This window comes from Hylobates moloch, unplaced genomic scaffold (genome assembly GCF_009828535.3).
Source record: "Hylobates moloch isolate HMO894 unplaced genomic scaffold, HMol_V3 SCAFFOLD_24, whole genome shotgun sequence".
NCBI lineage: Eukaryota > Metazoa > Chordata > Mammalia > Primates > Hylobatidae > Hylobates > Hylobates moloch.
The window spans coordinates 11425372-11450932 of record NW_026652299.1 but is presented as its reverse complement, the minus strand read 5'-3'; the positions used below and the strand labels follow the sequence as shown (position 1 = coordinate 11450932).

The 25561-nt window shown below is 33.1% G+C and overlaps 1 protein-coding gene across 2 annotated transcripts in view; it reads right to left on the bottom strand.

Moving 5' to 3' along the window:
* The window catches only part of LRP1B (LDL receptor related protein 1B), a 1938417-nt gene that overhangs the window by 126847 nt on the left and 1786009 nt on the right, over window positions 1-25561 (bottom strand). For both annotated transcript variants that reach the window (XM_058434432.1, XM_032145942.2), the window contains exons 70-77: window positions 24977-25083; window positions 24508-24640; window positions 18421-18543; window positions 12998-13123; window positions 12155-12292; window positions 10505-10639; window positions 7089-7208; window positions 4940-5181 (exon numbers count right to left, since the gene is read on the bottom strand). In XM_058434432.1, coding sequence (XP_058290415.1) covers window positions 4940-5181; window positions 7089-7208; window positions 10505-10639; window positions 12155-12292; window positions 12998-13123; window positions 18421-18543; window positions 24508-24640; window positions 24977-25083 — 1124 coding nt within the window. The remainder of the gene's footprint in view (window positions 1-4939; window positions 5182-7088; window positions 7209-10504; window positions 10640-12154; window positions 12293-12997; window positions 13124-18420; window positions 18544-24507; window positions 24641-24976; window positions 25084-25561) is intronic.

Here is a 25561-nt window from a genome sequence, read left to right as displayed (position 1 = left end):
ATAATATATACACATATATGTATATACATATATACACATGTATGTATATACATATATACACATATATATGTATATACATAATATATATATAATAGCATTACTTCTTTCTCATCTCAGCTCAAATCTCCTCTCTTCAAATTGACCTTTACTCATCTTATCTTGGGACTTGCATTATCTGAATTTTTCTTTCTTAGATTAATTCCTTTAATACATTTTAAACAATTGGAATTTTCTGTATTGACTTCTTTATGAGTTTATTTAACTTTCTCTTTCTTCCCTAGAAAATAAGTGCTATGAAAGCAAGATTCCAGTTCTGTTAATGGTATTGTATTCTAAAAACCCAGCACCAAAAGTAACAAGTAGGCTTTAAATAAGCCTTTGGGTATGAATGAATAAATTTTGGCTGGTTCCCCCTAAAATGCTACACTTTTTGATTAATAATTTCCTCAGCATTATTTATTGTAGACTCGTATAATCACTGGTGTATTTTCAATGAAATATTGTGTAATTAAGGAACTAAAAATCCATTATAACAAAGTGTCAAATTTATACCTCTTTGACTTGTTTAGTAAAATTGTGACTAGATCATAACTGTTACATTATCACTTACCTGAGTCAATATGTATTATTGAGTACCTGTTTTGTGCAATTAACAACAATAAAACCACAAAAGATAATGACGTAATGATCTGATAGCTTTAGAGTTTTTCCACAATCATAATAAATGATTGTAGTTGTTGACTGGTTTGAATGAACTCAGACGACTATCAATTTTTACCAGTACCCAAATGTTCTGAAACAAGACTTTTAAGTGTTTGCCAAGACTTTGAAGTGTTTTTGCATACACATACACACACACTTACTTGTGAGTGCATATGCACACCTATGCACTTTTGTGTGTGCATGCGTGTGTGTGATACAGACTCATATATGGGGTACGAGGCTTATAAATAGAACTTCAGTTAAAAATTGAGACCTGTGAAGAATAACTTAAATAGATATTTTGCTAAAAGCTTTTTGGGAAAACAAAATGGCCTAATCAACTTTTTAAGAAAAATATATGATTATTAATCAGTAAAATAATAAGCATGTTTATCCTGAACATTCTATTTACAAAAATGAGAATATACCAAAAATGATATATTTACTTTTCAAACTCCAGTAGCTCAGATAAATCTGAGCATTTGTTTTGCTTAGGAATATTTAGGTTTTTGGTGGTAAAAATTTAATCTGCACTTTTAAAGTTATTTATTTGCATTTTTCAAAACATTAACCTACTTTATAGTGCTTCCCCTCATATACTTTTTTTGTGTAGCATCTCATACTAAAAATGATAAATTGCCCAAGAGCATGTACAATTGTTGCATAATGCTGTTATATTCTGTTCTGTGTACTAAAATTAAAATTCGGAAGTCTGTCTATGCCTTATGTACAGATTAAAGCATGTCACTCTTTTAAATTATTTATTTTCTTAAACGAAAAAAAGATCCATTCCTCTTGTATAGCCCAGAGGGTTAGAAAATTATAAGTATTTCTAACTATAAACAACTTGGTCTGCATTTGAAATTTAAATTTATAATAATTATTAGTATTCTAACCATTTTCATAGATTACAGAAGAGTATTCCCTTCACAATTTCCAAAAAAAAAAAAAAAAGAAATAGGATCATATAGAAAATAACCATTTTTTTAGAATGTACTTCATTTAACATTTAGTTGTCTGAATAATATTCTTCTGGTTTTTGATGCAACAGATTTTCTACTCTTTATGGAAATTGAACTATTCCAATATTTTTAATATCTGCAAGTATGCTTTTAAAACATCCTACCACATGGCTAACTTCTTCCATTTGGTTCACTTACAATAGAGTTACAACTAATATATTCATAGCTTGATTTGTGTATTTTTCTCGCCCTTGTCTATTGATTCAGAGATAGAAATCAATGTGCCATAATCAGCCTAGGGAAAAATCTTGAGTTTTATTTTTCAAGGGGTGGGGAAGTCTCAATCAGTATTATTTAATATTTGTGTCAAAACTTAGAAGATGAATTAGATTGCATGCTCATTAAACTAAGGGATGACTAGCCTGTTACTGTTTGTTAGAAGAACAAGTGTTTACATGGCAGAGTAATTCATAAGATAGAAAATCAATTATTAATACATAATACAGATTTCAGAGGAATAAACACAAATTGTCCAGATAATAATTGGGTAGATATATGATATGCCATACATCTTTTGGAAATCAAATTTATTATCTCAAAGGGGTTGTAGAAATTGTGTACTTCAATATTACAGTTTTCAGACGAATAAGCTGAGAATCAGAGATGTGATAGATCTTTCAAGTTAATTGCTCTACAATTCACATTACTCATTAAGGTGGTAATAATAGATTTAGTCTGTCTTTATAATATTGAAATATCAGGAATACAAAAAGATTTAGGAAGCAAAGTTAAATAGTTGCTTTTATCAGTGTAGCTCTAAAGTATTTTTTAAAATAATGTATTGGTTAGAATTGTTATGAAATTTGGCTTATAGTGTTAAAACTCATGGCTCAGAGGTTCCAAACTTATAAAATTATGGCATTTAGTTAGTTATGATGGACTCCTTAGTAGAAAACGCACTCCTACTGTTACCCATTTTTCTTCTTTGTGAATGTTGTTAGTCATGGGAGATTTAAATACAGAGATGAAAACAAAATCAAAACACAGGAAGTCTGGATGATGTAACACAAGTTATTACTATCATTAGAAGTAAATAAAGTTTTATATCCTATTCAAATAAGTCTAATCAATAGCTTTGCCATTGGATATGAAAGATTCTATAACACCTTAATAAAGATAAAATATGTAAAAATATACACATATAAATATTCAAGTAAAATACATAAATATATTTGCGTGTATAAGAATGAAAACTTAGTTACCAAACATTGAGTGAATTTGGCTTCTAATCTACAATAAATTTTGTGAATTCTGTTCACTAGAACAGCGGTCCCCAACCTTTCTGGCACCAGGGACCAGTTTCATGGAAGACAATTTATCTATGAATGGAGTGGGTGGGGGATTAGATTCTCATAAGGAGCTCAGCAGTCTAGATCCCTCGCATCCACAGTTCACAGATTCCTCACATGCACAGTTCACAATAGGGTTTGCGCTCCTATGAAAATCTAATGCCACCACTGCTCTGACAGGGTGCAGAGCTCAGATGGTAGTGCTCCCCACTAGCTGCTCACCTCCTGCTATGCAGCCAAGTTCCTAATGACCACAGACTAATACTGGTCTGTGGCCTGGGGGTTGGGGACCCCTGAACTAAAGGACAATCAATTTCCCCAAAGCACGAAACTAAATAAAAATCAAAGACTTTTCTCTGAAAAATTATGTCAAAATTAAAGATGTGTCTATGTTTATCAATTATAAAATGCAGATATGTAAATTGCAAATAATTTTTAATGTGCTAATATGAAGCAGAGAACATTTTGCCAATTATCATTATTAATGTCATTACCATCATCAACAGAATCATGCTACCGTTAATAGCAAGCATCTAAATAGTACTTCCTATGTACCTAGAAAAACATTAGTATACAAAATATATATAATTAACGTATATTATTTATTAATTGTATGTAATTAGATAAATTAATTTTAGTATATAGTTAATATACCAATATGTAAATTGAATCATCACTAGAACCTCTTGAAATAGAGAGTACCAAGAAGCTAGGAGGCCAGTAAGCAACAATAAGATTCAAACTCAGCCAATGTAACTAACTCCACAGTATATACTCTTTATTCATTCATTAACAACAGACGCCATGTTACCATAGAAGCAATGTTTTCAACAAGCAGATTTCTGTTTTAGAGCTAACGAAAGTTAGTGTTAGCTATTGTGTTTGAGGGAATAGGAATTTGTGTTTGAGGGAATAGGAATTGAACAATTCTGTTATACATGTATTTTTACTCAAAGCTTTCATCTAAGTTAATCTAAATCCGAATTTCAAAGCTAAAATAGTTTCTTTTAAAACCAGCATATTGCCATCTACTGCTGATAAAATTAAAGTATGTTCCAGATTTGCATCAAATGGATTTATGTAGTTCAAGTGTTTATGGTAGATGCTAGTAGAAAAAGTAGTGAGAACTTCTAGATAGGAACCTCTAATTTTTGTTAAACACAAAGCTTCAATTACATCCTGCTGGGACAGCACTTGACTTTTTGGTTGTACAGGAATGGGCCAGGCCCTATAAAAATACATATTTATCTGTCATTTTCCTTCCAGGTTACTTAAAAATATAAAACAGACAATAACTTGACATGCCCTAAAACAAAAAGGGATAATCTAATCTACAACCATAAATTGAAACATGTTCCAGTTTATTTTTCTCAAAAACAACCATGATAGTCAACATGTCCATCATACACAAGTGCACAATATTTCTGTTTTGGATGTTTCCTGAAATACAGTTATCAGGAGTCAGAAGAAATGGTTACACTATTGAGTTGATGTCCTGCCCTAGAGTAGAAGTGTATTTATGATAATGTAAGAAGGGAAACAGTTATCCCTGCATTACGCTACTTTCTAATGTAAAAATAAAGTGATATTTCTCAATCTCATCTCATGATAAGAAAGCTTATGTTCATAATTATTGTAAAGCACTATGAAATAGACGTTCTGGAGATGTTAGATATCATTCACTAGCATTCTTATATATTAGTCAAATACATTAAAGCAAAAACATAAAAGCACGCAACTAAAATAAATCATGTACAGCTATGAGAATGAATGAGCAGAGAAATACATTATTTCTATTTAAGGAAAATATTGGGAGAATAATTGAATATATTAATTAGTATAATTAGATATTACAATAGATAAATTGTTTAAAAAGCAGGTGGTGAAAAGGTATGGACTTTCAAATATACAATGGTATTTACTTACAATCAAGCCACTGTTTGCTTGCCTTTTTTCTCTGCCATGGATCGTTTTGTAGAAAATTCCGCCTGGATTAAACTGAGTACTCCAAATAATCATATCTCTTTGATAATATACATCCATCCCTGTTATTCTTGAATTATGTTCAATATGAGAAATTTGTTGATGATCGCCACTGTAGTTGAATGGATATATAAAACCCAGGATATCAGTGTCATTAGCAATGTAGAGAACTTGATCTTCAGAGCCTGGAGATTATTATAATAAAATACAAAAATAAAGTAAATTTCAACTAATGTTAAAAGCAATAATTGTACTTTTAAATCATCTTGAATTATTCTTAATACGGTTTTTCCTCAAAAATCAACCAGCTTTATATTGTCTTTTAGTCTTTATGACTTATTTCTGATACCCACTTATCTAAACATTTACAATAATTATTGATAGGTTTTTCTAGTGCCAATCTTTCCTTATGGCTAGAAATTATGTACATATAAATGTCCTTTTTATGAAGAGAGATTATTATTTGATAAGTCACAATACACTAGGTTATAATGCATCAATTGTCAATATCCAGGTACTATGTTGTATACTCATTAAGCTTCAAATTTTCTGATAATTTATGCACCTGAGTGATCATTACTTTAAGCGAAGAAATAAAAATTAAAATATGAAGAATCTTCCTCTTACTGTATTTATACATCTTAAATGCTTATTAACTTTTAACATAAAAAGATACCAGTATTTATTCCATTAAAGTTCTATAATCTCTAAATTATCTAGAATCCTGCTAAGTGTAACATTCTAAAGTTTTGACACCTACAATAGAATACTAATGTCATTTTCATACTAACAAGTAAAACCCTAAAGCAAATGCCAAAAATATTAATTAAAATATTAATGAAGCCCTAAAGAGATGTTCGATTGCATATATAGTTTCTGCAAATAAATAATAATAATACCCCATGAGGTGCCTTCCAGCTCTGTAATGTTAATAGCTCTCACTTAGCAAATGCTTATTATGTGTCAGATGCTATGTTAAGCCTTTCACAGTTTATCTCCACTTCTTATAACTACGGAAACTGAACTGAGGCTCTGACACTTTAGTGAATTCCTCGAGGCCACACAGTCTAAAAGGTGCTGTGCTGGGATTCAAATCCAAGCATATCAAATGCTGTAGCCCACAGTTGATCCATTACATCATCCTGTTTTCTTCTTATAATAACAATCTTAATAATGCCCAATCATACTTTGTAGCTAACAATACTGAAGTTACAATATTATTTAGCATAAACACATGAATATTAAAATCTATACCTATAATTGCCCAGAACCCTAGTTTATCATTTAATCTTTTTTTTATTTGTTTTGTTTTGTTTTGTTTTTCTTTTTTTGAGATGGAGTCTTGCTCTGTCACCCAGGCTGGTGTCAGTGGTGCAATCCTGGCTCACTGCAACCTCTGCCTACCGGGTTGAAGCGATTCTCCTGCATCAGCCTCCCAAGTAGCTGGGACTACAGGTGTGGACCACCATGCCTGGCTAATTTTTGTATTTTTAGTAGAGACGGGGTTTCACCATGTTGGTCAGGTTGTTCTTGAACTCCTGACCTTGTGATCCACTCGCCTTGGCCTCCCAAGGTGCTGGGATTACAGGCGTGAGCCACTGCACCAGGCCTATCATTTAATCTTTTAAGAAAAATATTGGTAAGTGGAGTTCTAAATTTGAAAGCAACATCTTGTTTTAAAACCTTTAAAATCCTTACTCAAAATTCCTTTCTCCTTATAATGCTAATGTTTAACCTTTTATTTTTATCCCAGGGGTATAATTTTTCTCATATTCCCTTAGAGCAGACCATCAAGAGAGATACTTCACATTCTATCACACTGGCTTTTAAACTTTTACCCCTTTTGAAAAATTGTTTTGAACACAATGACACAATGTGATTTTAACAGTAACCATGTATTTCATAGTCATTTCCATAAACCATCTAAGATTAAATTCATTAATATTAACTAACCAACTGGTCAAATTAATCATCATTAAAAATATTTTATCAGAAATGAAGCTGTTGCTGAAATGAAATATAAAACAGTTTTCTCCATAAAATGTTTACAATGAAATTGTAATAGAATTTGCAGTAGTGGTTATAATCTTACCTTTTGCTATGCAGGTGTTATTTCTTTCTTGAAAATTCTGGTCACACACACATTTATATGATCCTTCCACATTTATACATTGATGGGAACATGTGCCAAACACCAAACATTCATTAAGGTCTAGAAAAGAAGAGCTCAAAATAGCATCATCATACCCTCAATTCAGACTCCTATTCTTACCACGTTTCAAAAAAGCCAAAATTATTTTTCTTTAACTTATTACTAGCTTTATTGTCCTTTCACATCTTTAATCGGTGACTTGCTGTGTCATATTTGTGAAGGTATAATCATTTTTCACAATATTTGTACTAGAAGATTCATCAATTGCCATTGCTTTTATTAATCCACTTAAAATATTAAAGCATCAATTTCAAACTTCCCTGGGGCTTTCTTTTTTCTTTTTTAAAATTTTTACTTTTTTTTTTTTTTTAACTTTTAAGTTCAAGGATACAAGTGCAGGTTTGCTACCTAGATAAACTTGTGCCATGGGGGTTTGTTGTATAGATTTCCATTCACGCAAATAGACCCGTCTTGAGGTTTTCTTTTAAGCTGTTTCTGGTGACCTACCTCCATGCCTTTGCACATATCATGGGCTATTCTTTCATCCTATAATGCCCTTGCCCACTTTTCCATACAGAATTTATACTCATCTTTCAAGATCCACCTGAAATAAAGCCTTCCTTGGTCTCCAACCATATATGGGAGTGATGATTTATCCTTAGTTTCTCTAGTCTTTGCTCTCCTGGTGTTTCTCTCTTACACTGTTGCTTATATTTTAGGAAATGTGGTTACATATTCATATTCCCTTGAGGACATAAATTATGATACATGCCTTTTTTATTGCCAGATTTTGCACAATGAGTGGCAGAGAACAAAGATCTGGGTGCATCTCTAATACACTTCTGGACTCATATATGAAGTGACTGTGTAACAAGAAGGGCTGTATTGAGGTTATTTGAATTAAGCAAGCCAAATCTGCATGCCTATATATGAATAAATACCTCTAAATCACTAGCATAAATAAATAAATCACAGGCAGTATTCATGTGATTTAATCAGAGTCATGTAGCTTGGCACATGAGTCTAATTTTAAGGGCTTATGAAGAGCCAGGATTGAGGCCAGGTGATTCTAGGGAATTACCTAATTTTCTTCTCTTTTCCTCCTCTACTTCTGTGTTTAGCCAGCATATTTCCTCTGCCTCATTTTATCACTTATAATCTCCTAATTACCTAATAAATCTGTGAGATAAATCCTTCCCTTGAATTAGAGAACTTAAGAATCAGCACAGTAAGAATAACTCTTTTGCGTAGCGCACAACAACGTTCTAAGGGCTCAGAGGTAGAGACACTTGCAAATCACAACGTCAAGGCTTAAACTCAGGTTTTCTGATTTTGTTGACTTTACTGTGATACTTTGCCACATAAGCATTTTCATGACCACACATTGTTATTTGATTGAAATGTAGGGTAAAGAGATGCAGAAAAGTGTATTTCGTTGTTTTTAGTAAATATTTTACAGGAATGAAGTAGAATGCATCTTGTGAGTACTTAACCATCACAGTTACAACAAATATTTCTGATTTGTTCAGCATCTGTAACTTTGAACAGGCAGTTATTTGTTACTATGGTTTCCCTTTGGTACAGAATCCAAATAAGCAATATTCTGCATGATTTCATACAACCTCAACTTCCTCACTTGTCTTCATACTGGCCCGAATCATCATTTTCTACTCATCTCTAGAAAGCCTGGATCATGAGCTTTTGAAGGGGATGGAGGAATTCCACACATGCCTAGTACCCAAAACAGTACCTGGCACTCAGCAACTGTTAATCCCCTTCTGATTTTCTTCCACCATTCCTCTTTACTTTTATCCTTTTAGATACTCTAATTGAAGTGTTTGGGCTTTAACATCAAATAGCAATTTCTTATGCATTTTTTCAGATATGTAAGTGAAGGGCACAAACAAATTTAAATTTTTGGATTATAGAATCCAAGTTATGTCTTACCCTTCTTTGACACTGAAATAGAGCTATTTTCCTTAATATCAAAACTTTATTTATTCAAAATAGATGAACATTTTATTAGAGTTCAGAAGTTACTCGTTTGTCCTACAAAATAATATAAAAACGTGGATTCATAGCAATTTAAAATAAAGAATGTAGTGTTCAGGTTATATTTGCTGTGGAATGTAATTAAAAATTAAGAAAATTTTAACAATATAATTTCTAAATTTAGTACATATATACAGGAAAAAAACCCACTGACAAATATTAGAAAATAAATGTTATTGAAATTAAAATATTGAAAGAATTGTGTGTGTGCGTGTTTATATGTAATTGATAGAAAGAGCCTGGGAAAAATAAATACCATAGTTCGAAAGATAATTCATTTTTTAACTAAAACGCAGAAAACCTAGGTTGTCAGCTTTCAGTCTCATGGTAATGGAAAAATCAAATGTCACAAATAATCCAAATACACATATAACTCAAAATGCAGATAAACATGACATGACTACACTTTTTCCCCTTTTGGGTGAGTAGAATCAATTAATTTAAATAATTCCATTTTGATTAACACAAAGTAAAATCATTTTTCTTAACCTCAAAATATCACAAAGAGACATAACAAAAGCAAGCTGGTAGGTAAAAGCACTTGAAGACTTGAATTTAGCCTGGATAAGCCAGACTTAGTTATTTTAGGTTTGGCTGTACTTACAATAATATGAATATGAATACAAATAGCAGTTTTATTGGAGAAACTCGAAGAAAGTGCATATGGGTCTGTATCTCATGGTTCTATAGTTAGAACACTGATGTAGATTATATTTACTTACTTACTATAAGATTTTGGCGATCCTACATGCTCAATTTTTAAATGATCTCAAGTAAGTTGACAGATATATGTAGATCCTGACTTTGAATTTTTAAAGACACATTATGATCTATTTAAAACATGGTTTTAGGACAAAAGCCCCCGACTCTCTAAATGTGATTTACCTATTTCAGTATTGCAAATGCCACACTCAAGAGAAATGGGTCATCATAAACATATTTTTTCATGAAGCAAGACTAATTCTCCAATAGTTCCTGAACCAGCAATTTCGTTATTTGCATTTCAAAACAGTATTGTAGCAATAGAATTGAAATTCCTGCAGCTCTGAATTTGCTATAGAAATTCCTGCAGCTTCTGAATTTGCTATAGAAAAAGCTTTGTAGTCTCTGTCATGGTTAGCTTAGCTCCACAAACAAACAAGCTCTTGACCCCAGAGGCTTTCATTCTCATAAGTGAAGTGGTATCCCATAGGTACACACCATTTTGATGAAAATCAATCCCCTGTGATCTCACAATTTAGAAGTCTTGGGAATCTTCATAACCCAAAGATTTATGAGCAAGCTGTTGAAGAAAAGTACTCTACCTTCACATTGTCTGTTTTTCATGTTTCTCTGAAATCCAGGCTTACAGCGACAGAAAACAGATGTTTTTATTTGATTACAATACGCATCGTCTCCACATGGATTCACGTTATCTTCACAGGTATATTCAGTAGGAGCTGGGATTTAAAAATATGATCAAAACTAATATAATTCTAATTCCTGAAGTGGGGAGTTAACTTCTTAAAAATACTTGAAATGGTATTTATTATTCCATAGATAACTCTTTTTGAATGTATAAGGTTATGGTCTTCTCTCCATATAAGCCCCCACGTCTTATGAATGTATAGAAGTATAAAAACTAAACTCATTAACATTAAATACAGATTAGACCAAGGTGCTAACAGCTGATATTTAGAGCTGCTGTTAAGCTATAATACTTTTTAAAAGTAAGTCAGAAGTCAATGATTCTAATGACAGGCTATCTTTATTATAGTACGATATATGAGTACTATATCCTTCTCTGAGAGCCAAAGCATCTCCTATAAGCTACCTAGAAATTTAGGCATTTATTGCTAACCTAAGCTTAATATTTGTAAACTCAATCAAGGGTACTGCTAAGTTACTCAAGCAAGTCAGTTAAATCAGCAGTTTAAATTTCATTTTATTATGCTGGACATACATATGAAGAGTAACATTTGAGTGTGTAATGTGCTCATAATGGTTGGTCATAAGCTGCAACATTTTAGGACAGACAAAAAGTTACTTGTGAATTTCTAGGATAGCGGTTGCAATTTTATTGCTTTATCTCCCATTCAGGAAAACATTTTAGAAGGACTTCTCTTTTAAATAAATGAGAAGGACATTATTCTAGAGATAACATTATATTATCTCTAAGTTACTTAAATTTTTGAGAAACACAAGAACTTTAATTATTGTGATTGTAACTATTATTTGTCCCCATTGACTTGAATATTTTACAATTAGTTAAAATAGGTCAGTGGAATGATACCATGGTTTAGACACATGTAGCCATATCCTGGTGGGTATTGCTTCATCCCTAAATGAGGAAAGTTTTAGATGCATAAATTAAAAAAAAGAAAAGATGCAAAAGTAGGAAATATTGTGTAACTTTTGTAAGCAAACTGAATTTAGGATCATAAATTTAATTATTTTTCTTTAATATAAAAAATCAAATACCAAGCATTAAACACAAACTATTCGCAATCAGCATGTAATAACTCAAGTATCATGGCACTGTAACTAAAAAAAAAAATCACATCTTCTGTAAGAATGACTCAGCAATGGATTACATTTTTTTAAACATTGAAAAAATTAAGACCTTTACTATCATTCAACTAAACATCACCGTTTATAAAATTTAACACTAAATTTGTATAAGATAAATTACTAAATGATATAGATTACATTGCTGACATCAGTTTCTATACTTGAATATTGATTTCTCAGCTTCTGCTTTAACAAGGGTACTCATTACAAAGTCAACCTTGTCCACTTCATACTTTCTGAAATTAAATAATATTCTAATGTTGCTTTGGCAAAGGTTTTTGTAAAAGGGCATCAGTCAAGCATACTTTGAAGAGCAGTATTTCCATCCAGAACATTTTAGTCATGTACAAGCAGAAGTTAGACTTGTGTATCCCGGTGCTTTGCTTAACAGTAAACGAGCTCACCTATTCTGCATCCTTGCTCATCTGAACCATCTCCGCAGTCATCAAGTCGATCACACTGGAGATCCATAGGGATGCATTTTTTATTACTACAAGTAAACTCATCCTTTTTACAAGGCCTTGCTTTATATGTCGGCTTACCTATAGAGTCATACAAAAAACGATTAGTGCCTCACAGAATCAAAACACACTTACTGAGCATGTAGTATCTCCAAAATTTTACTAACTACTATGAAAAACGTGGGTTTATAATCCTTTAGCTGAAGCTCTCAAGGCCAAATTTTTTAACATCCTGAAATTTTTGGACTTTAGAAAAGTAACAGTGTGTTTACTTTAAGTAAATAACACTGATATCTACAGAAAAATTTAAAAATATTTACCCTAAGTGTAATATTTTTTAGAGGGTGATATTAAATGGCTCCAATTAGGTCAGGTCAAGCTTTGTCTCCAGATGATTTTGCTGCATACATAAGTCTTTTGCATTAAAAACTTTTTGAACTTCAGAATTCAGAAAAAAGAATTGCATATACATACAATCTATATAAGCTCCCTTTCTTCAAAAAATTAAATCTTTAAATAAAGAGCACTTAAGAATCTCTATATTGTTTCTCTGGGATGAATATTTTCTAGAATAAAGGATTAGTGGGAACTATGGATAAAGGTGCACACCTATAAGGCAAATGAAATGCTGGTGGAATATTTTTATACCTTGTCAGAAGATGAAATGTCTGAAAATAATGCCCTCAGACATCCACATAAGAAATATATTTTTTTAAATGTTTGTACTCCAAGTCATCAGAGAACCTCACAGCCATCACTGAATTATTTCACATTAAACGCATTTACCACCACAGTGATCTTCATCTGAATTGTCCCCGCAGTCATCAATCCCATTGCACATTTTCTCCGACTGTAGGCATATTCTGTTATTTCTGCATCTGTGAGGTCTTGTGGATGGACAAAGAAATTTGACTGAAGAAAAGGAAGAAAAAACAAAGAAGCTCCTTCAGGTACAATGATTTATGAAGAATATTCTTCCTTTTTCTTTTATGCTTTCTTTTCAAATCCATAAGCTAGCTTTTCTAAATATCTTTTTTGTTGTGACAATTGCCTACTAGTGGCTACTAGAAAAATATGTGATGATTCTAGTTATTTATATTAACTACAGAACAATATGCACAGCTGAGGATCTTAAAGGAAATACAAAAGAGCCAAACTTTATGGTCTCATTCCCAGATGCCTTATCTTAGCTGACTTCACTTCGTGTACCAAATTAATTTATGCCTACAATTATGCAATATGGCAGGACACTTAGCTATCTCAAAGAGCAATTTCACACAGCATAGAGCCGGAGCAAGCATATGTTACAGGCCCAAAATTGAAAATAGGTCATTCAGTGAAAACAAACAAAAATCCCAACAATATGATAACTTGATTTCTTTCTCTTTGTCTCTGTAAACAACAGTTTAGATATGTATTTGAGGCACATATTTGATCTTAATTATTCATTTTTAACGTGCATGTTTTTATGTGTATTTAAAAAGACCACAGTGAAAGCCAGGGAATCTTACATTTGTCTCCTCTCTCATTATCTCATCTGAAGACTTCCACTCTTAAAGCAGGAAGTATCCGTCATTAGTCTTCATCCTTAGATGTGAAGTTACCCAGGACTCTGTCCTTGTTCCCCCAATGTTCTCACTCTTGAATTATTTGCTTAGATATGTTTATTCACTCTCACTGATTTACTACATCCTAAAGACTCTCAATTCTCTATCTAGTTCAGACATCTCACAGTTGGTTGTAGGACATCCCCTCAACAGTTTCAAATTTAACAAGCTCATCACTCAGCCCTTTATCATCTCATCTTACCCCTTGTTCTCAAACACGCTTTATTTCCATCATTCAGTTAGTGGCATATCATAGCCAAAAGTCTGGAATTATTCTAATGTATTCCTCTCATTGACCATCAATTCTCAGTAGTCACCAATTACTGTTGCTATTGTCCCCAGGTTTGGCATCTTCTAGCCATCTCTACCAGTGACAATCACAATAGCTTAGCTGTTTGTGATCTTTTACAGAGAGATATCCTAAATGTCTCCAGCTTCATATTCCATCCTCAGATCCTCAAAAAGCCATGAGAAAAATCAGTTTAACATATTCGTGTAATCATTTATCCTACAGTTACCAATTTCCTTGAGAATACAATTTAAGATATTTTGAATGGCCTAATAGACTTGTCACTATCTTGCCCGTGCCAGTCCTGCAGACTCATCCCTTGTCCCTCTCAATATTTGAGCAGTACTGCTTTATTACAGCTTCTTAAATATGTTATACTCCATCCCTGACCTCCTTGCTTTAAGTGAAATTTGGTCCATTTTCCAAATATACTCCCTCCTCTATAGGTCTTTTAGGAATGTCTGTTAATTTGCTCAAACCTTATGTCACCTCACGTTTGAAAACATCCTAGTTTCCTACTACAGCCTCCATAGCTTTATCCTATCTTTACTTTCTGTTTTCTAAAATAAACTAAAACAAAATAATGTTATTTTGAAGGCTAGACATTTGATTATATCTTCACGCTGCTGCTATTTTCTAATCAACTTCAAAAACATCACCTCCACCCCAGTTTACTGAAAACTAGCACATTCCAGCCTAGTCTTTTAAGATCTCCATTTAAATTCATTCCAGCATCTTAGATGACTTCAACATTCACATGAGGAAACCAACAAGTGAGGCTTCTTAGCTCCTTAAGTTTCTTATACCCTATGTCCTTTTACTCCAATCCTACCGAAGCCACCACTCTCCTAGGAGGTTGTTTACATTGGTGGATTTCAACAAATTTCTATTTTTGATTCACAGTGGCAGTTTCTGTTGCTTGCTGTTAAGAATGCTAACTTATATAAACAGTTGCAGCATAAATTTGCTGTTTCCTATAATTCATTTGTAAAACCACTACTATGAATGTTCTATTTTGAGCACAATCTCTTTCTTTAATGATTTTTAATCCAATCACTATCATTGCAACAACTCTTCAGCTTTATCTTAACTCTAGCTCATCGAAGTAACTACCTTTTCCCTATTCACCAATGATTTTTGTCTGTACTTTTCTCCCCATTAATATTTATAGTAACCTATAATATTTTGGATACTGCTCTAAGTACCAAGTAAGTTTAGAAACCCACTTTCTTCCCAATACCCTGGATTCTCTGGCCCTTTTCTCTTTTTCATCTTAGTTATCCAAAATAACCCTAAACTTAGATGAACGAAACCACCTGCTCTCCCAATATCTGCATCTGGGAAGCCAGAAATGTTGCAGATGATCATACTACCAGGCCAGCTGATACCACCAAGTATGAATATTTATCAATGCTACTTGGAAAGCACATATGTGTGTGTATGTGTGTATGTATATATATATATATATATATATATATATATCAAAAATAAGTAGAAATACAAAGATGGGAAATTTCTTAACATATTATTAAAGAATTTCAGATCTACCTGTATCTACATGTAGTCTATCAACTCATTTCTATATTTTAACAGCAGAGACAGAAGAATAGTTGACTCCTATGTAAAAGTAATCATTTTTCTGGAACTCATTTTCCCCTGCCTCTGCAGAAACCATCACATATTTGCTGAAAAATGTTATTACTTTGGTGTCTCTGGTCCCTCACTCTTCTTTTTTGCAATGCCTTCTGTGGTCACTTACCTAAGTCTCTTCTGCCAGCTCATCTTAACTTAGGGGCTTGTTGTCACTCAATATTCTTTGATAATCCCCTTCCTGCCCTATCTTTACTTCCACACAGCGTGATCTTGAATATTCCATTGTATTTATTACCACATTTTATGCTGGTTGTTGAATATATATCTGTAGGCTACCTCTTTCCTTCCAAGGTTGCAGCTATCTCTGCTGTCTCTAGTCTCATCCTAAGCAAATACAGATGATCTCCGATTTAACAATAGTTCAATTTAAGGTTTTCTGACTTTATGACAGTGTGAAAGCAATACATGTTCTCCTCTACTTATTATGGGATTATGTCCTGATATATCCTTTGTATGTTGAAAATATTTTTAAATCAAACACACACTGTCAATTTACATTATTTCCTGTTTACAGTGGGTTTATCTGACTATAGTCTGGTAAATCCAGGAGTGCTCGTAGCTACCTGGCTCTGTGCTGTCTAGGAACATGGATCCTTCAATTCCTTGACTAAGCCGTGGTTTGCTCTGCCCAGAGCTTTCACAAATATTATTTCCTTTGTCCGCAATTTTGTATCACACTTTCACTCCCAACCTCAATCCTTTTCACCTATTCAGCAGCTAAATATTTCCCAGGCCTGAAATAAAATGTTATTTCTCATACCCTATGATTGATAAAGTCTGTTTGTTCCATGCTTTTACAAATTACTATACTTTATAGTGTGTATCATAGTTTGTAAGTATATATTTTTGTGCACATTAACATCCATCTTCCACTGGATTCTAAGCTCTGTGAGGTGAAGGTTCGTGTTCACTTCTTTCATCATTGTATCACCAAACTAATCATGGTCTCTTGCTGAACAAATGTCTAGTGAATGAATGAATGACACCTTTTCTCATGCTATTCACTTTGCTTAAGATGTCTTTTAGTCTAGCTCCTTCAACACTGTAGCTTTCTGAATTGTTCTTTAGGTAGAGTTCATTGAATCTCTCTGTGCCTTTTCTATACTTTTAATTAATTCTATCATTGCTGGAAATAGAGTGTATGAAAATTATTTTTATTTGTCCAGCCAGAATAAGATCTCCTTGTCAAAAAGAACCATTTGTCCTAATTAGCACAATTTCTGGCACATAATAGTTTGACTCAATGTTGATATTGCTCACTGAGAGAAACGCAAAAATGTTCAGACAGTCAATCTGGATTTTACAAGGTTTCCCATCTGTGCTGTGTGGAATGCCCCAGAGAATCAATTCACGGCCCTGGAAGCAGCTCTAGGAGAGTATGACTCTGCCACTGTACATCAATTATTGAAAATTTCCTATTCCACTCACTGGTTTTGTGGTCAAGTGGAATAGAGAATAGAAAAAAAAATCACATAATTGATAAATAGGTTCTGGATTGATGTTGGTAGATAAGCTCTCATATTGTTAAATATTTTATGATTCAGAAACAGTCTAATCCCTGTTGATTACCCAGAGTTTATTTCTAAGATTATATAAAGAAAACTGAAGCTGAAACTTAGTTGCATTACTCATCATAATGAGTTGTATCTATAGAAAAAAACTCTCCAAAGCCTGTTTTTTTTCAACTTTTAAATACTTAACAGAATAAAGCTGCCTGAATTTTTGTATTTTTCCCTGCATTTTTGTATTTCAGTAGTGAAATGTCACCATCTATATCTAAATATTGCCTTAACTTGATGCAACAAATAGAACAAAAAGTATAAGTACGTACACTCATGCTGTATTTTCTTTCTTTAATTTACCTGGTGTGCCATTGAGTTATATCTGATGTGGCAGCATTTTCCTTTAAAGTATAGGTGAAACTACATTTCTTGCAGAGATTAGATAAAAAGTATGAGAACAGGGACCAAAAAACTTCATTAAAATAGAAGAGATCCTTTATGTTGCTGATCTAAAATTAGACTTTTATATTTGTTGGTCTCATAAGCATACACCGGACAAATCTCAGTCAACAGTAACTTGAATTTGGAGAAACAATAGCTTTTGTTAAGATTTTTTAGGTTTAAATGTTAAATAACTCCTAATTTCAGTTCTGTGTTTAAGACTTGTAATGATATAGACAGATATGTGGATAGATAGATATGCAGATAGATGATTGATAGATAGACAGATAGATATTTCATTAGTGGGTGGCTTGTGAAACTATGAGATTTTATTATTTATATATTTTTAATTTGCTTATCTGTACCCCTCCAAAATTAACCTAAAACTCCAATTTGATGTGAAGCCAAAATTATTATATGAATCTTGTTCAATTAAAATGTCAATTACTCTAAATCCACCCAAAGAGACCATAATCTCTCTTCCGAATAGTGTTGACATGTGCAAGTTCAGATTTAGGATGAGTCTCTATAAAGTCATAACTTCTGAACCGGATTATCCCTTTATTACCTGAACAAAAGCTGTATCAGTGGTTGTACTTTATCTACCTAAGCCCAGGATGGTATAATTTGTAGTTCACCTCCCCACTTCATTGATTCATGCTGGTGCATGAGATCAGAAGATAAAAGTATAATCTAGAGCCACGTGAAATGCCATACCACACATATCAGGGGCTTCATCAGAGTTGTCTCCACAGTCGTCCTCTCCATCACACACCCAGAAATGTAGTTTGCAGAGAGAATTATTGCAAAGGAACTCATCAGCTCTACATATATTTCCTCCTTTATTTTAAAACAAAAAGAAACAAAGGGATTCAGGGTAATCAGTGCCAGTCAGCAGGACACATATTCCTCTGAATCTTAGCAAACAGTATCTAGTTGATTGCTTCCATATATTTATTACATTTATTTCAAGCATAATACCAGGAACAAGTAACATTCGATTTTTTTAATAACATGTACTCATTGTTGACATTTCAAAACATTCTAATATTACTCTCATATATGTCTTTTTTTTTAAGAAAATACTGATAAGATGTTAGAAGAAAGTTTTTAAGAATCTAAGTTATACTCTGCTTCACATAATTTTTATGTTACTGAATACACAGAAATTTAATTTTTTAGTTTTAATTGTAATTATTTAAAATTTATGTCTTTCTTGGGGAAAAGACATTTTTAGAATTATTAGACAATTTAGCTGTATCTGAAATACTGATAAACCAGATCACTAAAAGCTTAGAATAACCAGTAAAAATTTTTTGCAAACACAAAGAAACAATTTTTTAACAGCAATAAGAATTTGGCCATATCATACAATATTTCAGGGTTCTTTTTAAATAAAAGTTGTGCAGTAAAGCACTACTTTTTGGATTGTTAAAATGTTTGCATTTTTCTTTTAACGAATAAATAAAAACATCAGGAATACAAAAATATTCTCATGTAAAATTCTTAAGTACATCTACCACAGGCAAAGGACCTAAGTAAGGAGCAAATTTGGATTATATGTCTAGAGATGTAGCAATATACGGTGGAGGCTACAATGACTTGAGAGTTAGGAACTGTGGGTTCTAGTCTTGCTTTGGATAACTCTATTAATATCTCTGGGACTCAATGTTTTTATATGTTATAAAAGAGGTACAGTTAAAGTGATGTATAGGGTCACAGGTGCAAGAAGTACCTGGGGAAAGAACACAAATATCACAGTATAGAATTAAGATAAATTAGATTGCTCCCAAAGGGTTATACTACCTAGTTAATCCTCATGTATAGGTAAGAGATAGAATTCATGGGTTGTCTAGATTTGACTTACTGAGTGTATTAACATATTTAAACACACATACATTCACCAAAACATGAGGCAGAGCAGTGACAGTGGTAATCCTTAAAAGCCTAGAAAATACCCAGAAAGAACCATTGTTCCTCCTGCAGATGTACTTTGGAAGGAATAATGTGCCCGAACTTGTGAAGATCAAATAACTCTTCTTGCTCTGAGTTCTGACTTGTTACACAAATCTCTGATAATTCACATCCAGTAGCAAAAGGTTTGAGAAGTGATAGAATCAGTTGGATGGTAGAAAGAAAACTCTAGCTCTGGTGTGGAGGATTTAGAAATGAAAAGAGAGACAGTAAAGACAACACTGGAGGAAAAAAGACATATTTCAAGAGAGATCATGGCAATCCAGAGAAGAACTGATGGTAACTGCATCTAGAGGAGCCACGGCTGAGAGCTCTTCAGAAGGAAAACTCCTCAGGACCTGAGGCTAAATAGATGAGAGTGGCAAAGGACAGAGAGCACACAAACATCGTACTCATTTTTTAGTCAGTTTGGACCATTTGGTAGATAGTATTGTTCATTAAATAAAGGAACACAGCAGGAGGAGCAGGCTTAAGACATAATTCATTTAAGCTACCGGTAGACAGCCATGTGGTGATGTGGAGCGAGCTGGTGGATAAATATGTCTGAAATATAGGATAGGTTTCTGAGCTGTAAATGTGCATCTGGCAATGATCAGAATATAGTTATGATTTGAAGCTTAAAAGAGAATGTGGAGAAAAACAGATTGGGTAGGTAAAAAGGAGTCTACAAAAGAGACTGAAAAAAAGTAATCAAAATGGTTAGAGAAATATCTGGAAAGAGTGATGCCAGACAATACAAGGGAAAAGTGTTCTAACGAGAGGGATAGCACAGGTAACTAATGCTAAGCAGGTTAATGAAATGGTGGTGGGTTTAATGAAATGATTGTCATTGGCTATTGAATGAGAAGAAGAAGGAGGTGAATGCAAACACATCTTTCCAGAAGTTTGGCCATAAAGGGAAGCAAGAGATCAGAAAGTGAGCGTCGTTGCTTGTGTGAGGAAGAACAGATCCCTGAACACATTTAAATGCTTCTGATAATAATTCAGTAGACAAGACACATTTGAGGGTACAGGAGAGCAAAAGAGTAATTAATGTCATGAGTTTCTGGAGGATCCAGAGAGTGTGAGAGATTTGAGATCTAGAGCAAAATGAATGAAATAGGCTTAGACTGGAAGTGAAACAAATCTTCTGTTTTGGGAGGAAGGAAGGAGGAAAGCCTGAGGACAGCTACAGGTAGATTTGTTAGTTTGGTGGCCAGATGTTGAAAAATGCTCATAATTGTTTTTATTTCTTTAAAGAAGAAGGTGAAGTTATTAACTAAGAGAGGCAGCTTGGTAACAGATTTGAGAGAGTTGTCTTTTTAAAAACCTGGTATGATTAATGGCAGAAACATGATTAGGAAAACAAAGGCAGACTGCTTAGTATCTTAAGTAAAAGTTAAAGCTTAGACCAAGAATTTATAGTGATATTGGTCTGAATAATAGTACAATTGTCTGCAAAAATGCTTAGCAGAACTGGTACAGCTTACATTGCCATCTCTGAGAACCACCAAACTAAGAAACAGACAAAGGCAAGGGCTGGGTGAATCCACCAAGGTGAATATCACCATGTGAGACTCTGACGGTTCAGTATCTGTTATTGGGATACCCCTTTCTCTCAAACTTCTGCAATGCTGAGCTCCATACTGCTGTATTTACAATTAATCTCAATTATGAAATCCTGTGCAATAAAATTCAGTACTATTTAACAACTGTCTCACTCTGAAAACAATAAAAAAGATAGCATATGCAGTATGCAGTCCTTAGTACTAAAGAAATTAAAGATATGAGTATCAGTATGAAGTGAGTATATTGCCTTAACTCAAAATCAAATCCATAGACTATGAAGCAGAGTTTCAGCATAAAGATTCTAATGACTAAATCTCATCGCATGCTCCATTTTACAATGGATTACATTCAAACAAAATTTGTGAACTTTTGACATTCTCTGATTATTTTAGAAAGCTCTATTTGTACCATACACATCAGCCTTGTTAAAAAATGAGTTCCCTAAGGTATTGCATTAGATAACATTATAATTTTCTCCACTTGAGTGTTGGATATGCCACTGATTTATTTAAAAGAACTATAAATGAAATCATATTGCAAGAGAAAGGCAAAGGTTTTGTGATAAACTACTAAAGACTTGATGTGGTACTCCAAAAAATTTGCATTAAAACATGCATCATGGGGCTACCACGACATCCTGAGACTCACTTAAAATTCCTTATTTTGAAATGGCATAAAGTGCATATAAACAACAAAAAAGGTATAATTTAAAGAGATTGACTGAATTAAAATTCCAGTTTCCTGGTCATGTTCTTAATCAGCTCAACAGGAAATATTAGGAAAATAGAAAAGTATATATTAATTAACAATAATACATCTAAATTATAACAGAGACCTTGGCAAGTTAATGTAAATCTGGTCAAGTGCATCATCACAGAAAATAAGCATCTAGAGTTCTCATCTTAATTGGGTTGAGAGAAGCTTTAATATATGATAATACTTTATAATTTATTTGACTGACCTACACATTGTTGAGCTGATAATTGCTCAAAAGAGAACCCCCCCAATCTTTTCCACCAGTATTACATAAAGTGTAAAGTTTGAAAGCTCAGGCCAGAACAAGCATCCCACTTCCTTGAGGTCATATATTTTACCTTCAAAAATGCAAATGCTGCTTTTAATTCCAGAGTATTTTGAATTTTTGTCTTTTAAAGTAAACTAGTAAAACTGATTCATTGGGAAAATGTGTCATGCTTATCATTCAGCTCTCTTATATTCCAGTTCCCAACACTCAGCTCCTATTAGCTCATGTAGCCTGATTGGAAATGAATGGAAATGAGATTTAATAGAAAAGATATTTATTCTGGCATGCCATTTCCTCAATGCCTTAAAATGCCTTTACCCCATACCTATGCCACTTCCTGGGAGTAAATTAAATACTAGAAATCTGAAAGTGGTAATGCCTTAAGGTACATCCATATGGGATCAAATAATGTAACCACTAAAATATGTCATTGGAGCTTAATTATCCAGCAGCAAGGAAAACCAAGTTAGAGGTGTGAATGGAGGGGAAGGGGGCTTTGAAACATTTGTAAATGATTGAATTAAAGGCTCTCAACTCTTTTTCAGTCATTAAGATTAAATATTTAGTAGAATAATTTTAGATCTGAAAGGTACTTGAGATTTTCTAGTTTGGCTAGGATACAATACATAAAGAGGTGCAGTGGAAAGTAAGTCTGGGAGGGTAAAATGGGGTCATTTTCTCATAACTGATTACTAGATTGAATTGTTTGTATGTAATCAGGTACCTTGAGTAAAAACTGACATAATTGGAAGGACACTTACATAAGATGAACCTTGTAACAATAAATAGGATGTATTGGAGACCAGTTAGGTGGCATCATGCCAGCCCAAGCAAGAAGCAATGGGAGAATGAACTAGGCGGGTGGTGGTGATTGAAGCTGAGCAATAGAGGTGATTCGCTAGAATATGGAAAACAAGGAGTAGCTTAATTGTCATCCCCAAACCTTTGAGCACAAAAGTCACATGAGTTATTGCTGCCAGACTCTCCACAATGTTTGCTGTCTCTAGAGTGACCAATTACAGAAAGTGAGTGTGAGAACTTAGCCTAAGGTAGAGAGAGCCGTTATGGACATTTAACATTTCATGGGTCTCTATTATAAATGGCAAATTCAAAAGGAAACTGAAGGCCTACTTTGGGTGCACTGTCTATGAGTTAATCCTGCTCTGCAAGGAGCTGTGGGGAAAAAAAAAAAAAAAAGCAAACAGACCAAAAAACAACTATTTTTTTTTTTTCTGCATAATACAACACTTTATCAGGTTTGGGATGGAGAGATTATCTAATCATAAACATCTGAAATAATATTAAAGAAACTAAAATACTGTTTTTCTTAGGTGACTACATATTTACAAAAGTAAACATCTTAGACAGGTTTAGAGTATATAAACCTAGAGTGTACATTCAAGTGCCTTGAATCATGTGGCAGTATCTAGCACCATTTCTACTGATAATCTTCCAAATACCAAGAAGTGTAAAATCTATTGAGAGACTTTGTAAGCAAGTCACAAGAAATTTTGCATTTAAAAATTTTGTATTTAACAAAATGAAAATAGCAGACGTGGATTAATTTGTGATCATTTTAGGCTTCAGCACACAATTGTTTTGCGAAATAACTCTAAAGTAGTAACAATTGCTATGTTTAATGTGGTGGTTTAAAACTAAAATGTTGTTATCTGTCAGAAAATGATCTTTGCACAGCTGGGAAATAATATATGACAAAAAGGAAAGTTGTCTTTTAGACTGACAAAAAATGTAGGTTATTTTCTCAATGATATGGCAGTAAGGAAATGTAGGGATTTGGGGCCCAACCTATAACCTATGTATCATACAGCATATGAATGTGTGCAGTTGAGTATGCCATATGTTGTTCCTATGCCTTCGGAGTAAGGCAAGCAATGTGAAAGGAAAGAATATACAGAAAATTCAAGATGCGCTTTTGTAGTCATGGTTTTATTGGCCACTTTCTCTGTATTCTCCACATATCCCTATACTTGACCCGGCATCTAGTCTGAAATGGTAGACACTCAGTAAACACTTGCCCTGTGTTCGTGTTTGTCATGCCCAGATTGAGATTATACTCTGTCTGACAATGATCTGGATTTTGCATGTTTAGACCAGGCTGCTATGTAATGAAACTTGGAAGAGTAAAGAGAATCATTTAAAGATTCTATCCTCTGCCTCTAGCACACACTGTATATTCTGCACAGAACCTTAACTTTCATTCTCTCATTTACAGGCACACACACACAAAAATACCTTACCTCTGTCACAGTTCTCTTCATCACTGCCATCCACACAGTCATGAATTCCATCACACAGCCATCTAATTGGAATACAGTGGGCTTTATTTTTGCACCGAAACTGATCTTCCTTACATTCAGTCACACAGTCCATCTGTTCAAATACAAATGGACACTGCAGTTTTCATTAATGATAATGATACAATCATGGGCAAAATAAACATGCAACTTGTAATACTAGAGATTTATTATACCATGGGCTTTCTTTCATTTTGTCTTAATGAATATAACTTCTACAAATAAGAATGAGCTTTAATATATGGACAGCATGAAAATTCAGGTATTTGTTGAAATGATTGCATTCAATGTAGATATCTAACATGTTAAACCGTGCTAAGAATCAAGATTCTTTCTCTTTATTTTCATTACATTTGTTTGCCTAAACCTAATTCATGTAATTCAAATATTTTAATTAAACGATATATTTTACCTCATCTGAACCATCAGCACAATCATATTCTCCATTACATTTCAAAGATGCTGAAATACATCCACCACTGGCACATATATATTCACTTGATGAGCAAGTAGGAGAAGCTGAATACAATTATAAATTTGAGATTGAGATAGAGTAAAAATAACAGTTTTTTAGAAATAAAAGCATAAACACATAAATATATTAATTTATAGATGGTAATAAAAATAGTTTATATTATATAGCTATATTTAATGACTGGTATTACAGATTCATTTAAATTATTTAAATAATTTTAGAATTAGTTATAATATTATTGCATTATATTAAATATACTTCATGATATAATAGCCTGTGCAGTAAAAATTTAACTCAATAGTACATAGAAGGAAAAAAAAAAAAAACTTGATACCCTTCATCCCTTTGATTTTGAAGTATTACATGAGTTTTTTTTACAATTTTAAATTAAATTATTTTAAATTATTGAAGTCTCAAATTACTTTCAAAACTGTAATAATATTTAGTAACCTTTGAGTATGTTAATTCTTACATTCACTGTATAAAGCACAAAGTCGAAATCTTGGCATGGTCTCATAGACC